Genomic DNA, 14,088 nt, shown 5'->3' on the forward strand with positions numbered 1-14,088 from the left:
GAGCAAGCCTCCTTCCCCCATTTTGACAATAGGAAAACCTGAAACAGGTTTTACTTCTATCGACACTATCAACCCCTATTTGTAGCAACTGGGCATAAACAAAGTTATAGGAGGTAAATAGCACATTGAGCTAGCTAAAAAAAACATGAATACCCAACCACCAATTCCTTTAGCAAATGTACAAGTGTAACATGAGTGCACATGAATTCAAACTAAATCCCATTGACTCCTTAACTCAGCCCTAAAAGCATTAGTGCTATATACATGGCAGAGCCATTCTCTTAATCAGAGTTCACATATACCATTATATTTCCCTCTGTTCATATGAGTGCACAAAAACTTACTTTTGCCAAAAAAAAGTAAGCAAAACTTCTCTTTCTCTCCCTGCGCTGCCATCTCGTCTTTCAAAAAGTTTCAGAGGTCGAAATGTCAAAGCAAACCTTGCTCTGAGCCCAGCTAGGCTTCTAAATGTAGAACTCATCCTTTAACCCTTTACTAGCTGTCCTATTTTGTGTACAAGGCGTTCCATGCGGTTTTTCAATTCAAAGTGACTATGAAGAATCACAGCTGAAAGGCAGTCCTGTTATTCCTGTTTTCCAGTAATTTAAAGGTAAGAGAATAACTTCTGCTGGGTTTTTATATTTATTTATATTTGTAAGCAGTGTGCGGAGTGCTTGTCGAGCAGTATAGAGGTCAGCTATTTGTGTTATACTTAAATGTGTGCATTTACTGAAGCCTGAGATCAGTTTGAAAGCTGCTCTGAGTGGCAGAACTGCTTTTAAAAGGTGAATTTTGCCCAATTTCGAATTTGGTGTTTGGGGAACTTAAAAATGAATATCCTACAATTTTCTGGCATATTAGTCATCCCCAGAATGTCCTCTACATATCCCAGAGATGGGGGATCAGAAATGTATAAGGTACACCCTTATAAAAATGAGTATTGCACGCCTGGGTAAAGTGACATTTTCCATTTTAGTTCTCACCATTGCTGTAAAACACTGCTTAAATTCAACTTTAATGCTAGGAGTTCACAGTATTATTATTAGGCATTATAAAGATTAAAAAACGAATTTAATGTACTTATTTTTAAATAACATGTATTTTTATATAATCAAAATTCCCCATTTTATTATTTTTTTAATAACTCCAACCCTTTTATGGTTGCCCATATGAAAAACAAGCGTCATTCCTTTCCTATCATATTTAAACACATTCATTTATAACGCTAAGCACAGAAGCCTTACTTGAAACATGAAAAAATCTGCGCCACTTTTTAAACAACAGTTATTATTTAACATCAAAACCACTGATGTGCTTATGTAAAAAGGCATTAAGAAAGGAAATCCCTTCTTATCTTTTTTCTGTTACCCAAAATAATGAAACTGTATTTCTAACTTTTAAAATAGCAGTCTGTAATGCAGGCCTTTATACCAGGTTTACACTGACTTAAAATCTAGGTGACTCAGCATTTTCCCCTCTGTAGCATGCATTCAGAAATAGCCATGCGCTATTGACACAGCTGTTGCTTGTGATTAGCAGGCGCCGAATTCTCACGCCTTTCAAGCCAGCACAAATCTATCGTTCTGTAATGTGTGTTTAGTTCAACAACAACCAACTCACTCAGATGATGTGAATGCCTTTTAATACCTAATACATAATGATAAATGCTGTGACATTTTGTATCCTAGTCCAAATTATTGTAAATCCCACAATTTCGTTTTTTCTTCCTTTCTATGAGGCCTATTTTATTCCTATTGATTGTGAATTCTAATTTTATCTTTAGCATTGTGGCAATTTGCACACATGTATAGTGTCTCACTCTGTCCATTTTAATGATAGCGTGCAGCTATTTAGCATATATTACATAATTCATTGCTGGATTATTTTAAAATATATTTTATTTTAATGATATTTTGCATAACAGAATGATGACAAAAAAAAACCCCAAAAAACATTGAGCTCATTCCAGACATTTTCGAAGGGGGTCATACACTCAGAACACACAATAGAGCGCGCTTAAGGCTAGCCATTCTTACACAAAGAGCGCAATTGCTACTTACTCACACAAGTACCACCAATGACAAACCACATAGACATTTAAACACACATTTAACCCACAAATCAACATTTAGGACAGAAACAAAAGACAGCCCACAGACTATACTGAAACCAAACAATATTAATTGTAAGTCATATTTACAAGAAAAGCTCTCAAAAGTAGTTCAAAAACAGCAAAAAAACTGTTCCATTATTAAGAAGCCAAAATATACCAGTATATCACCACTTATGAATGTTACTAAGTGCACAGAACAGGATCATTTTTATGTGCATATTTAGTTCCTTGGGGTACTAGTCACCAAGGAAGAAATACGTTTTTATACCTAAACCTATTTAGGTATCCCCTCTAGGGGAGCTGGCTGATTCCATACAAGTTCCACAAAATGGTACCTCCAAGAAAGCAACACATTCTACGATGTGTGCTAAGAACAGGCATGCCAAGAATATTGCAGCATATACAATATTATACACAAAGTAGCACTTAACTCAAAGTGTGCCGTTCAAGTTTTCAAATGTTTCTCATTACCTGCCTACATAAATTGCAATTTACATATTTCCAAATTCCAAATATTGGCCAATTTCCAAGCACAAAATCGCCAACCTCTCAGTGCCATGTTCTGAGTGACCTAACAGTCGTTTTTAGAATACCTGCGCCAAAAAGGTTCTCAGTCAGGAGTGGTAAACATTTGGAGGAGTCAAATCAGGAAGACCAGGAATATACTGTGCTGCAGAGACAGAGAATCTCTGTGCAGGATACCTCTTTAATAGAGTCCTGTTCTGTCCTCCTCAGTAGATTCCTGTCTCCCATCAAGACCACTCCCTTGGATAGCCACTTCTCTGATGAGGTCCACGTTGAGCGCCAATTGAAGAAATATAAACCTTCTCAGGGGTTTCACTGATACACCTGGTCCTTTTAAACCAACAAAGAAGAGATTGGCACAGAAGCTGTAATATAAAACCAATGCATTTATTAAACCTCACATGAGGGAGATTGCGTCACACAGTACCCTCAAGTCACTGTAGGAGGCATTCTAAGGAGTACAGAGAACAGGGGCCTTATATACCCACACAGGGGCTCAAACGAAGGCGGTACAAGTACACATTAGAAGAGTTACACACCTAGATGGTCATACAGAAAATGCAGTCAACAAGTAGGACGAGTAATGAGTTGCTGACATCAGTTAGAACAGCCTGACAGTTATATACTAGGAGCAGGTGCATTCTACTAGCTAGGCCTTTCTGAGCATGTGCGGGGTTCTGGAAGGGGGAGAAAGCAAATGGCTAGCACATAGCTAACTAAAATGGCTGGCAAGTACAAAATGGCTTTCAGCTCATGCTAACAGATTCCTGGAATCTTTAACAGATGCTGTTCCCAGATATTAGGCGTTTCATTTTTTTAATACTGGCTTAAATTTATATATTGTCTCTCTTTTATTGATTTTAGGACTTACTGTTTTCTGGCCTATTGGTGTTATTTAATAATTTTGTATCATTCGACACATTTAATGAATTTTAAGGAAGTATGTATGGATAAAAAACTTCTTGTTATATGGATTTCAATAAAAAAAAAGAATGGGACTGATCTCTGTGTGACTCAAGGAACTTAGTAGAAATGCATCTACCCTCAGTGTATTTACATTTTTGATCTTCTTATATTTGTTTAATAGTTTAATATTCAGTATCGGAAATCAGAGGAACTCTAATATGGAGGAAATAATTACACAGAACATATTCAATATTTTGACAGATACTGAAGAAAAAGAACCAGATGATATTTTTGGACTTAATGGACAAATAGAACACAAAATACGGTTCCTCAAAAAGAATGTGCCGAAAGACATGACGTTGGTGCTGATTGGTCATTCAATTGGTTGTTACATCATTCTGGAAATAATGAAGAGACTACCAGAGCTTAAGGTAAGCTTACTTTCAGAATTAATATTAATTGAAAATATTCCTGGGTGGAACAGTTGCATTATACTTAATCAAATAGTCTCTTACAATGTCATTCTTACATTGTTCTGTGTCATGATATTGCCCTGCACAGTCCTAGTGTTGGGAATTTACTTATCCACATTGAGGATCCTGGAGACTTTTAGGTATAAACAGAAAAAGAAATATTCAGTGATGTCAATCCACTATTTCCTGATCAATGTTCCTATTGTTCTCCATTAGTCTCATAAATATTGGTGTGAGAACGCTGGTACACCCAGGTCAGAACGGTTTTGTTCCCACTAGGAATACCTCACTCAACCTCTGCAGGTTTTTTCGGATACAGCAGTATGCGATACATAGATGGCCCCGCTCTGGTTGCCTGGTATTGGACCTGGAGAAGGCCTTTGATTCTTTGGAATGGCCATATCTGGCGGCGGTGCTGAACAAGTACGAGCTTGGTGAGCATTATTTGAGTATGGTCCAACTGCTGTATCACGCGCCCTACTGTTCGGGTTTGCGCTTGTAGGCTCATATCAGATCCCATTAGAGTGAGGCGTGGGACACACCAGGGTTGCCCGTTGTCCCACAACTTTTTACTCTAGCCTTGGAGCCACTGGCGATGTTATTTCGCGGTAGTAGTGAGGCGTGGAGCATACAGCTGGGGGAAGGTATGCATGTCGTGTCTCTCTATGCCGATAACTGTTGTACATGCGTGACATTACTGACATTCCCACATCCATAGCAGATGTGCTGAGGGCCTTTGAAGAGATGTCGGGTCTCCGGGTTAACTGGGCCAAGTCAGGGGTTTATCCCTTTAACACAAACACGGCGGAAACAGATGTGCTCATTAACGGCTCCCTAATTCCATGGTACCCCACCACTTTTCGCTATCTTGGGGTCTTCATATATCGGAAACCTGATGATTTGCTAGAGGGCAATTTACTGAGAGCGATTTCAGCGGTCAGGGCCCAAGTACAATTTTGGAAGTCACTCCCATTGAATGTTGTGAGCCGTATTACCCTGCTGAAGATGATTGTCCTTCTCAAGTTATTATATTACTTCTCGAATCTCCCGGTTTATGTCCCAACCAAATTTTCCGTGAGCTGGAGCGTTTGTTCCGAGACTTCATATGGAACATGGGCAGGCCCGAGTTGCACTGTGTAAATTATATGCCCCTGCCAGTCAGGGAGGGTTGGCTGTCCCCAATATGGAACTGTATTATATAGCAGCCCAGCTACAATGGGTAACGAATTGGCTAAGTGGCAACAGTTAGGAAGACACGGCGACCTTGCAACAGCCGTGGACCCACGTCCAACCTAATTACATCTGGGATTAGCGTATAGATGCTATAGGAGGAGCCTGTATCACCCGCATGCCCCGATATTGCCACTCCTAGGGGGAAGACTGGCACCTCCAAGGTGGCTCTCACACATTTGCACACAGCAGGTATAGACACCCTGGGCGACCTCTACAGAGATGGCACACTATTAACATTTGAGGCATTGGCGGACGACACTGACTTGCCTGCAGGGCAATTCCTTTTGCATACCTCCCTCACGAGAGCACTATCGGCATTTTGGGGAGATTTAACGCCTGAGCCACCGATGCATCTACTATTACAGTATTTACAGGTAATGCGATCGGGATCACATATAGTACATTGGCTGGTGACGGCCTTACTCACACATACGCTGAAACCAATGCTGAATCTCCGCACCCGCTGGGAAGCAGACAGAGGCCAACCCTGGACTGACAAGGAATGGGACGCCATCCTGGCTGGCTCTTCATATATACCGAGAAGTTCTAAATTCAAGGTAATACAAACTTACATCATACAGAGGGCGTACCTCTCACCCGACAAAATAAACAGATATTTCAACATTGCCACATCTGAATGCCCACGCTGTTGGCAGCTCTACGTGGACCTGCTCCACATGCTATGGTCTTGCACCTCCCTCCAAATCTATTGGCGGGAAGTCGCCACAGCCCTAGCGCTCTGCACTGACACATCTTTGCAGCCCACATGGGAAATTTGCATATTAGGGGTCTATGTCAGGTCCAAGAAAAATAAAGTCACATCACAGTTTAGAGACCTGGGATTGATAGTTGCAAAGCGCTTAATCACAAAAAGGTGGAAACATGCAGGCCCCCGGAGACGATCAGCTGGGAAAAATCACTCACGATATGGGCGCAGGCGGAGAGTACAACATTGCACAGGGAGGAAACGGCAGGGCTCCACAAATATCCCACTGCGCAACACTGGGACACTATACTCTTGGGGAAGATGGCGACGCCCAACCGGCTGATACATAACTTACACGCTAGGGATCCCGAGCCACGGAGGGTATGGCATCAGTGGATAGAAATTACAAACTGTTATGTACCACCACATAGATACAGACCGATATGGGAGGCCCCCTACCCCTGACTGCCCAACCACTCACCAACACAAAACTGACCCTCAACATCTACATGGGTCTGAGTCCCACCTTGGCGAGTCACCATATTGTAATGTACAGGATACACGGTTTCATACTCAGTCATGCAATGATTATTTTATTTGTTTATCGATGGCAGTTCCCTAATTATGTTGTTCGATGTTGTTAATTAGATAATGTATGTCTTATTGGCGCATTTTCTTTTATCCTCATCTCTTTTTCTTTTGCGCAATCCCCGTATTGAAATATTGAAACAGCCATACATTTATATCTTCTACGTCTGCTAATACCATGCACGCTAGGTACTAATGGATTGATTGCAACAAACCATGCTAACATATGGCGTAGGTGATTTTATATGAAGGTTGGAAACTGCGGAATAGTAATGTGGGCGGGCAATCACAACGATACATGGGTAACTGCCTTTTTTGAAATACGTGTGTGTGCCACTGCATATTATAAACACTCTTCTGTAATGCAAAATGTTGATATACACAGTTTTATTATTGTGTTGTTTTGTATAGATTTGAATTATGCTCTAGATAAATCTGTATTGTCATGCAATGTAAGAAAAGGAAAAATAAGAAAAGACCAATAAAGATATTTAAACAAAAACCATTTGTCTCATAAATATTGGTTGATTTATGTGTTACATAGTGACAGTCACTACTGTCTACTTATGGTTCAGCCACACCTTCCATTGAAAAGTACTTTGCCCCCATCAATAGATCTGCACCAAATTTGGCACTCACTTAGCCTAGTCAACAAGGGCCTGACATGCCAAATTTTGTGCAGTGCCATGCATTAGTAAAAAGTTTAATGGGGGCGGTCATAAAAAGATGTGTTTTCCTAGTTTAGTTCCCATAGGAAATGTTGCTCCATCCAACCGCCGAAACCACTGTACAGATTTACCTGAAGATGGTCATAAATTTATGTCTTTACTTTTGTTGGTTTGTTATAAATCTGTTTAGTAGCTTTAGATATCTAAACCTTTAAACAAGGTGCCCAGTGGGCTTGAATATGTTAACGATTTAGTGTATCTTGTTAGTTGAAAAGCCGTTTTTGAATTGCTTATAACTTTTGCTATGGTTGACAAATATGCATGACATTTGGAAGACATATATTATGGTAACATTTAGAAGTCTGTGCAGATCAATTTGGGGTAGTTAAGGGAAAAAAGAGGGTTAAACGAGTGTATATGTGCTAATAAGTTCAAGTGATGACGCTGTAAACATATTGGCAGAATCTTGGAAGGATTCGTTTTTTACTGGTATGTCAGGTTTTGTGCCAATCCATCAAGGGGAGACAAAGTTAAATGGATGGTTCTATAACATTTTAATTTGGTTATATAACCTTGGTGCCATTTGATGAATCTACATTCAGTGTGTCAGACAGCTAGCAAGTTACACTAAGTGTAGGTAATTCAGGTCTCTTGAAGATCCAATGGGGGAAGGGAGTGCTGTATCCAAGTGATCACTAGGAAACCAGTAAATTACGGCGATGCTATATCTCTACCTCAGCCCTCTACAGCTCATGCACCAACTGACAGGAACTCCCAGGTTAGACTCCATATATACATTTTATTGTAGCAATGACCCTAACAATGCATCATCACAGCATCTCCTTTTATTCCGAAAGGAACCTCCAATGCTCCCACAAACTACTATCTAAAGATAGAAGATATTTCTAATGTAATACATAAAGCGCGTGTTGGTAAAATAACCACAGGTGGTGAAGACAGACACTGTGGTAGGGAAAATAATGTGCCAGCAAATTCCCTCTGTGCACAGCCTGCATGTTTTTTCTGCACCTTTGAACTTGTACATAGAACTAGTGGCCATTAACCATCAAATGATTTACCCAGTTCTGATTCACTGAATTCAAGAACACTACAAGCCACATTAGCATACCAGTCCACCTTAACTACTCTGCCCATATTCCACAAGATTTACATTTCACAAAAAACACATTTCCACTGATATTTTCCACCCTCATAGGGGGTTCTAACTTAGCACATTCTCAGGCTACATGTGAAAGATTTTTGATACAAATCCATTTATCAACTTTCACGTGTGCCACTTTTCTCTTTCATGTCTATTGTCTTAATAATTAGCTTAATGCTTAATATCAAATATACCTTTGGATTTCTCCTGCTCGTGGTCTGATCACTTCATCCATTGCTTTCTCATGATTCCCTCTCAAATACTATTTTCTTATCCATGCTGGGCGCATTTGAAATTAGTTCACTCTGCCCCTTAATATTTCAAAAGGGCTTTTCCCCATCAAACTATTAGGAGAAATACAGTATACTATTGACATCGTCCTGCATTTCATTGGAGTTCCTAACTGAACTGCCCAGTGAACACATTCCACCAAGGTGTGATCCATGCATAGTACAAAACCATTATCTTGAGGATGCTAGATAGAAATTCTATAATAGCTGATATTTTATTGTCTAGAAAATCAGATATTTTTTCGACACAAAATGAACTCCATTGTCTGAAGCCATTTCTTTGGAAAACCCTTTCCTCTAAATATGTTTTTAAAAGCTTGTAACTGCCCTCAAAAACTCCTTTAAAACATTTGGTTGTGGTTCAGACATGAACTACACCTCTCATCACTTGCTATAGTGATCAGCCAGTACCACTGCAAACTTATATTTACCCAAGAGTTAATGAAAAGGTCCCACAAAATGGACTGCTAGTTTAACCCATGGTCCATAAGGCAGTTCTACTGGCTGTCTAGTTTGAAATCTTCAAACTGGTAGAACATACCACACAATACTTAACTACTTTGCCAAGCTAAGCATCCATAGACGACCACCAAAATGTAGAACTAACTCTCATTTTAGTAATAGTTTGACCTAGATGTCCCTCATGACTTAGTTCAGCTGGTACCATCTTCTCCTTGGGCCATCCATTCACAAATTCCCGACCTGCCTGTAGTTCTTAATCCTCCTCTATCATCTGAAACCACTCTTCTTCAGTGAAACCTCACAATTGCCAGACCTCTATAGCAGCAACTAATAACAGTATGTATTTATGTATGTGTATGGTATTTCTACAGCACAAACCTAGCCAAAAGCCAACTGATCACGCTACATGGTCAAAGGCAAGCATAAAGCCAATGAGTAATAGGCGAGGAAGTTGGGTTATGGGCAGTTAATGCATTGTGATGTAGTGTTCTCCAAAGAGGTGAGACAAACTTTTTCTTGAATTGGAGCAGGGTTGGAGCAGTCATGATGGACACTAGGATGTTTTTCCAGATCCCAGGTGCATAGATGGAAAAGGTCTGCTGTCTTCCTTTTTTTTTCCTCGCCAGACAGACGTTCTTGCAGATTTATAGGCAAAGGAGACCTTGACAAATAATTTGTTTTGACATCTCCCCTCACACTATATGTGTTGGACTGCGTAATTGTACTAGAGTATCTTACAACACAATCTTGCAATATTTAGGAGTGTGACCTTCATTAATAATGTTACCACTCAAATGAAAATCAGATTCTTTATAATGTCATCAACATGAACCTCCTTTATCACAAAAAACATTTAAATCTGTCAGTTGCCCAAAAACATGTAAGTAATTCTCTTTGGATTACTGAATAAGCCTTTTCACTAGGCCGTATGACTCTAAATGCAAATCTAAATGTGTACTTATCCCACAATCTTTCTCTGAAAAATCATCTCACCTCACTCACATTTATTGGCATCTACAGTCACAACACTGTTGGTATAATCATAAGGTGATAACACGTTCTCAAAACTAGATTGTTTCATAGTTTTGAATTTTGACTCACACATATCATTCCATAAAATGTCCTTCTTCTTGGGCAAGGATCTCAAGTTCTCAGTCATCGCTGAAAAAGCCTGAATACATTTAAAATAGAACTCATATACTTCCAAAAATGGAATTATTTGGTCCCTATAGGTGGGAGTCGGTGCTTGAACAAAAGCTCAAACAAGACTAGAATAAGGCTCCACCCCTTTCTCCAGAAAAATGTAATTTATCTCTTTTTGCTACTATGACTGCCTCATTTAATCTGGAAAAATAATTTTCAAAATCTCATCATGTTCCAAATTATCATATCCAGCGATCAAAATCTCATCTTTAAAGGCAGCTGTGCCTTTGATGACTGGCTTAATCCTCTGAAAGACAGAGGGAGCGGACACTAATCTGTAAAGCATACTCCTGAATTGGAAAGAACTAACTGACGATAAAAAAACCCGTAAGATGTATAAATGATGTATCTAACAAAATCTGGTGATATGTGTAAACCAGGTCAAACTTGCTGGAGTACCTTATACTAGCAAATTTGATTAAAATGTCACCAGTCATTGGCAAAGGATGCAAGCCTATCCATATATTCTTATTTAAGCTCCTAAGGTCCACACACATTCCTAATTTGTCCTTTTTCTTTCATGTGACAAGCAAAGGAGAAAGCCGTAGAGTTGACTCGACTGGTTCAATGGTGCCATCTTCATACATTTTCTTGAGCTCATCCGCAAGATCATCCCTAATACTAAATGCAGACCTTGCGAAATCTACTCGCCCTCTGGCTATGGCAAGTTAGATTTCATCAGGACGAGCTATTTTTAGGGCCTACTCACCTGCTCTGGCGAGCTGATAAATACCAGCAGTTCTGTTCACTCACAAAGTGAATGAGCCATAAAGATGCCTTTAAATCTTGCTTTTATCATGTCACATTTGCTCTGCATTCCGAGACAGACGTCAAAAGTCAATTTGTCTTCCTGCATTTACTTTTCTTTCTCTGACTGTGAACTCAGAGGATTTTGTAAAGTGAACTGTGCGACAATTGTGCTGTGCAAAGCTTGTGAAATGAAAGGCTGTAGGATGTCAGGCTTTTTTTCTAACACAGCATTGAAATAGCTATTAATTGAACTGTACAAACTTTTCAAAATATATTTCAGTAGGTAAAAAGGCACATTTTAGTATTTCTGTGTTGTAAACAAGTTTTTTTTACAGGATTAAAACAAATCAGATCACTTTACTTGGTGAATTGCATGTGATAATTTGCTGAAACCATTTTTCCAAGCATTGTATGCACACTATATAGTTGTATCAGTAAAACTGCATGTTAGTGGGAAAGTTTATGGCCGTTTCAATGGAAAATGTGCTGTCTGTAAATGACAGTGCACAACTGCATCATGCTTTAGCAATATATTTATTGAAAGTGAGTTTTTAAACATGAACTGAGAAATATTCCTGCCCTTGTCCTGATGACAATGCTGTTAGTGAACTAAGAGGAAGTCAGGAGCCATGTGTAACCTATATGTGGGCTTGATTCTTATTATGGCTGGAGCAAACGTTTAGTCTATTAAATCAAAAAAGAAGGTTTTTTGTATATCAGAAATGCTGAACTCACATATTTGAAGGTGCCGCTGATAATAAAGAAAAGGGTGGCTCCATAAAATAAAATATATGCCTAGGATCACACAATTTGATACCAGTTTACAGGTCAAGTACATTACAGTTAGGTCAAGTCGATTATTCATTTTACTAGACCTCCAGGTCTAGTAACATTTTTAGGTTTTTTCGAGGCCTGAAATGGTATGATGCTCAACGTGTGTTTAAAGGTAGTTGCACCTCCATTCACTCATATTTTGTTTCTAAACCTCTCTACCTGTCCCAACCTGCCTGAGAACAGCTCTTAAGAAGAATCAACCGACTTCTTTTGTTCACATTCCATTACTTCACCTAACAACAATATTTGGTCTTTTGTCCCAGATTTCAAAGTCATCAAAGGCAGACCATGGTGATATCAACCTACAATGTTGAGATTCCTTTTTGCCACATGCAACTTTCCTTGGATTTTATGAATTGTAAAACTCAGCCCACACTCAAAGTACTATAGAAGGTCAGCTTTCTTCCCTTCATAATACACAGGGCATCTATCAGTGGTTGAATGATCGTATTCCCCTGATCGTTCCTTGAATAATTCTTTAGTGAACATAGTCATTTTGGCTCCCAAATCCACCAACTATTTAGGAGTTTTACCATCAACAATAATGTCAGTATAAGGCCCAATGCATCTATCACAAACTTCTTTGATAACTAATCAACATCTTTAGAATCATTTTTGCCTTCATCACAATCTTCTCTATCTGTTGTACTCTCAGTTATACTACTACTCCTTAATGCCCTTCCTTGACAGACCTCTGCAAAATGTCCCAATTTACCACAATTCTGGAATGAGCTAGCTTTGCTTGACAAACACGACGCCCTGAGTGTGTGGAAGGACCCCACATCTAAAACAAACATTAGTTTGTTTAAAAACTGTTCCTATTCTTCTTACCTTCATATTTTTTAACTTCACTATATGCCTTGCGATTTACTTTATCCGTAGTTTGCCTTGTCACATTCTCCTTGACTGCTCTATGCTAAAACAGTCTTTTCTTACTAACTCTTTAGATGAGGCTTGAAAAATTGATCTTTTAAAAAAAAATTGTTTAGATTTCAAATGTTTATACATACAACTAATATAGCTTCTCCTTCAACCCCCCAAATTGTGTCCTATTGTCTTATTGGGTCCAGACAATATCTGTTTCCTTCACTGAAATATATTGTGAATGCCCTAACTAAAGATTTCCACTTAATAGGTGGATCTCCAGGGAAATGTAAAAAAATTTAAAAAGAGGTGGGGCTGGTAGGTTCACACTGCATTTTTGTGTACCAAACTGTTTGCTAAAAGAGTAAATGGTGAGTGAGGACAAATTGTAGACTATTTGAAAAAAAACAAATACATGATCCAATATCTAATTCCCTCAGCCTACTCAACCAGTCGTAACGATAGTGTGTCATTCCGAAGGTGAGCCTATCACAGAAAGTAGGTCATGCAATCCACAACTTGTGAAAGGGAGCATATCACTTATAGTGAGAGACACACAGTCTTGGAATGGTGAGTGCATCACTAGTAGACCGCAGTCTAAAGTAACCTTACCTCATACTTGAATAAAAAATGCACACCAAATAACTGCTCAATCCTAGATGGCAGTGCAGGTTCCATAAAGTTTATTGCGATATAAAGAGTTTGTAGATGTGTTCAGTATTCTTGATATGTCTCCCACCTCAATGAATTGCTGCCCAATACAAAATGGTGGCACGCTGATGTTTGGTAAATCTCAGTGTCATAAACGTCATGCTTCAAGCACTTCATTGCACTCCAAACTGATTCAAGATGGATGCACTTTGGCCCTAGTCATCCTCAATTTGTGAACCCATTGCTCACACTAAGCTGGGATAAGAAGTGTTACATGTGGCTACTGGAGCTGTGAATTTCATAACTTTTGTAGTTCGAGTTGTTGCTCACCACTGCAAAGCCCACTGCTCATGCGCAGCAGTTTGACTCAAACTCCCAAAAATATGAACATAGTAAGTCCAATTCTTTTTTTTTGCACCTTGCAGCCTGAAATACCGTTCAACATTTCTAGGCCCACCCCTGTCTGAACAACGAGCAAGGTGCCCCACTCTCCTCAGGTTTGTCCATAGTAGCCCTTGAGAGCACCCGCAATTACACCTTCACTTCAATTATGGATCTTGTGTGTTGATACTTGTCACCCAATATTGTCATATTCAGTGATCATTATGAAACCGGTATGTCATGGAAATGTTTTAATCACTACCACAGCCCTTTACAGCT

The 14,088-nt window shown here is 39.3% G+C and overlaps 1 protein-coding gene across 1 annotated transcript in view; it reads left to right on the forward strand.

Annotated features, from left to right (window-relative positions):
- Positions 1-14,088, forward strand: part of LDAH (lipid droplet associated hydrolase) — a 1,007,651-nt gene that overhangs the window by 330,520 nt on the left and 663,043 nt on the right. Inside the window, exon 4 of the mRNA XM_085610617.1 lies at positions 3,806-3,975. Coding sequence (XP_085466743.1) covers positions 3,806-3,975 — 170 coding nt within the window. The remainder of the gene's footprint in view (positions 1-3,805; positions 3,976-14,088) is intronic.

The sequence above is a fragment of the Triturus cristatus genome, chromosome 6, assembly GCF_964204655.1.
Source record: "Triturus cristatus chromosome 6, aTriCri1.1, whole genome shotgun sequence".
Classification (NCBI taxonomy): Eukaryota; Metazoa; Chordata; class Amphibia; order Caudata; family Salamandridae; genus Triturus; species Triturus cristatus.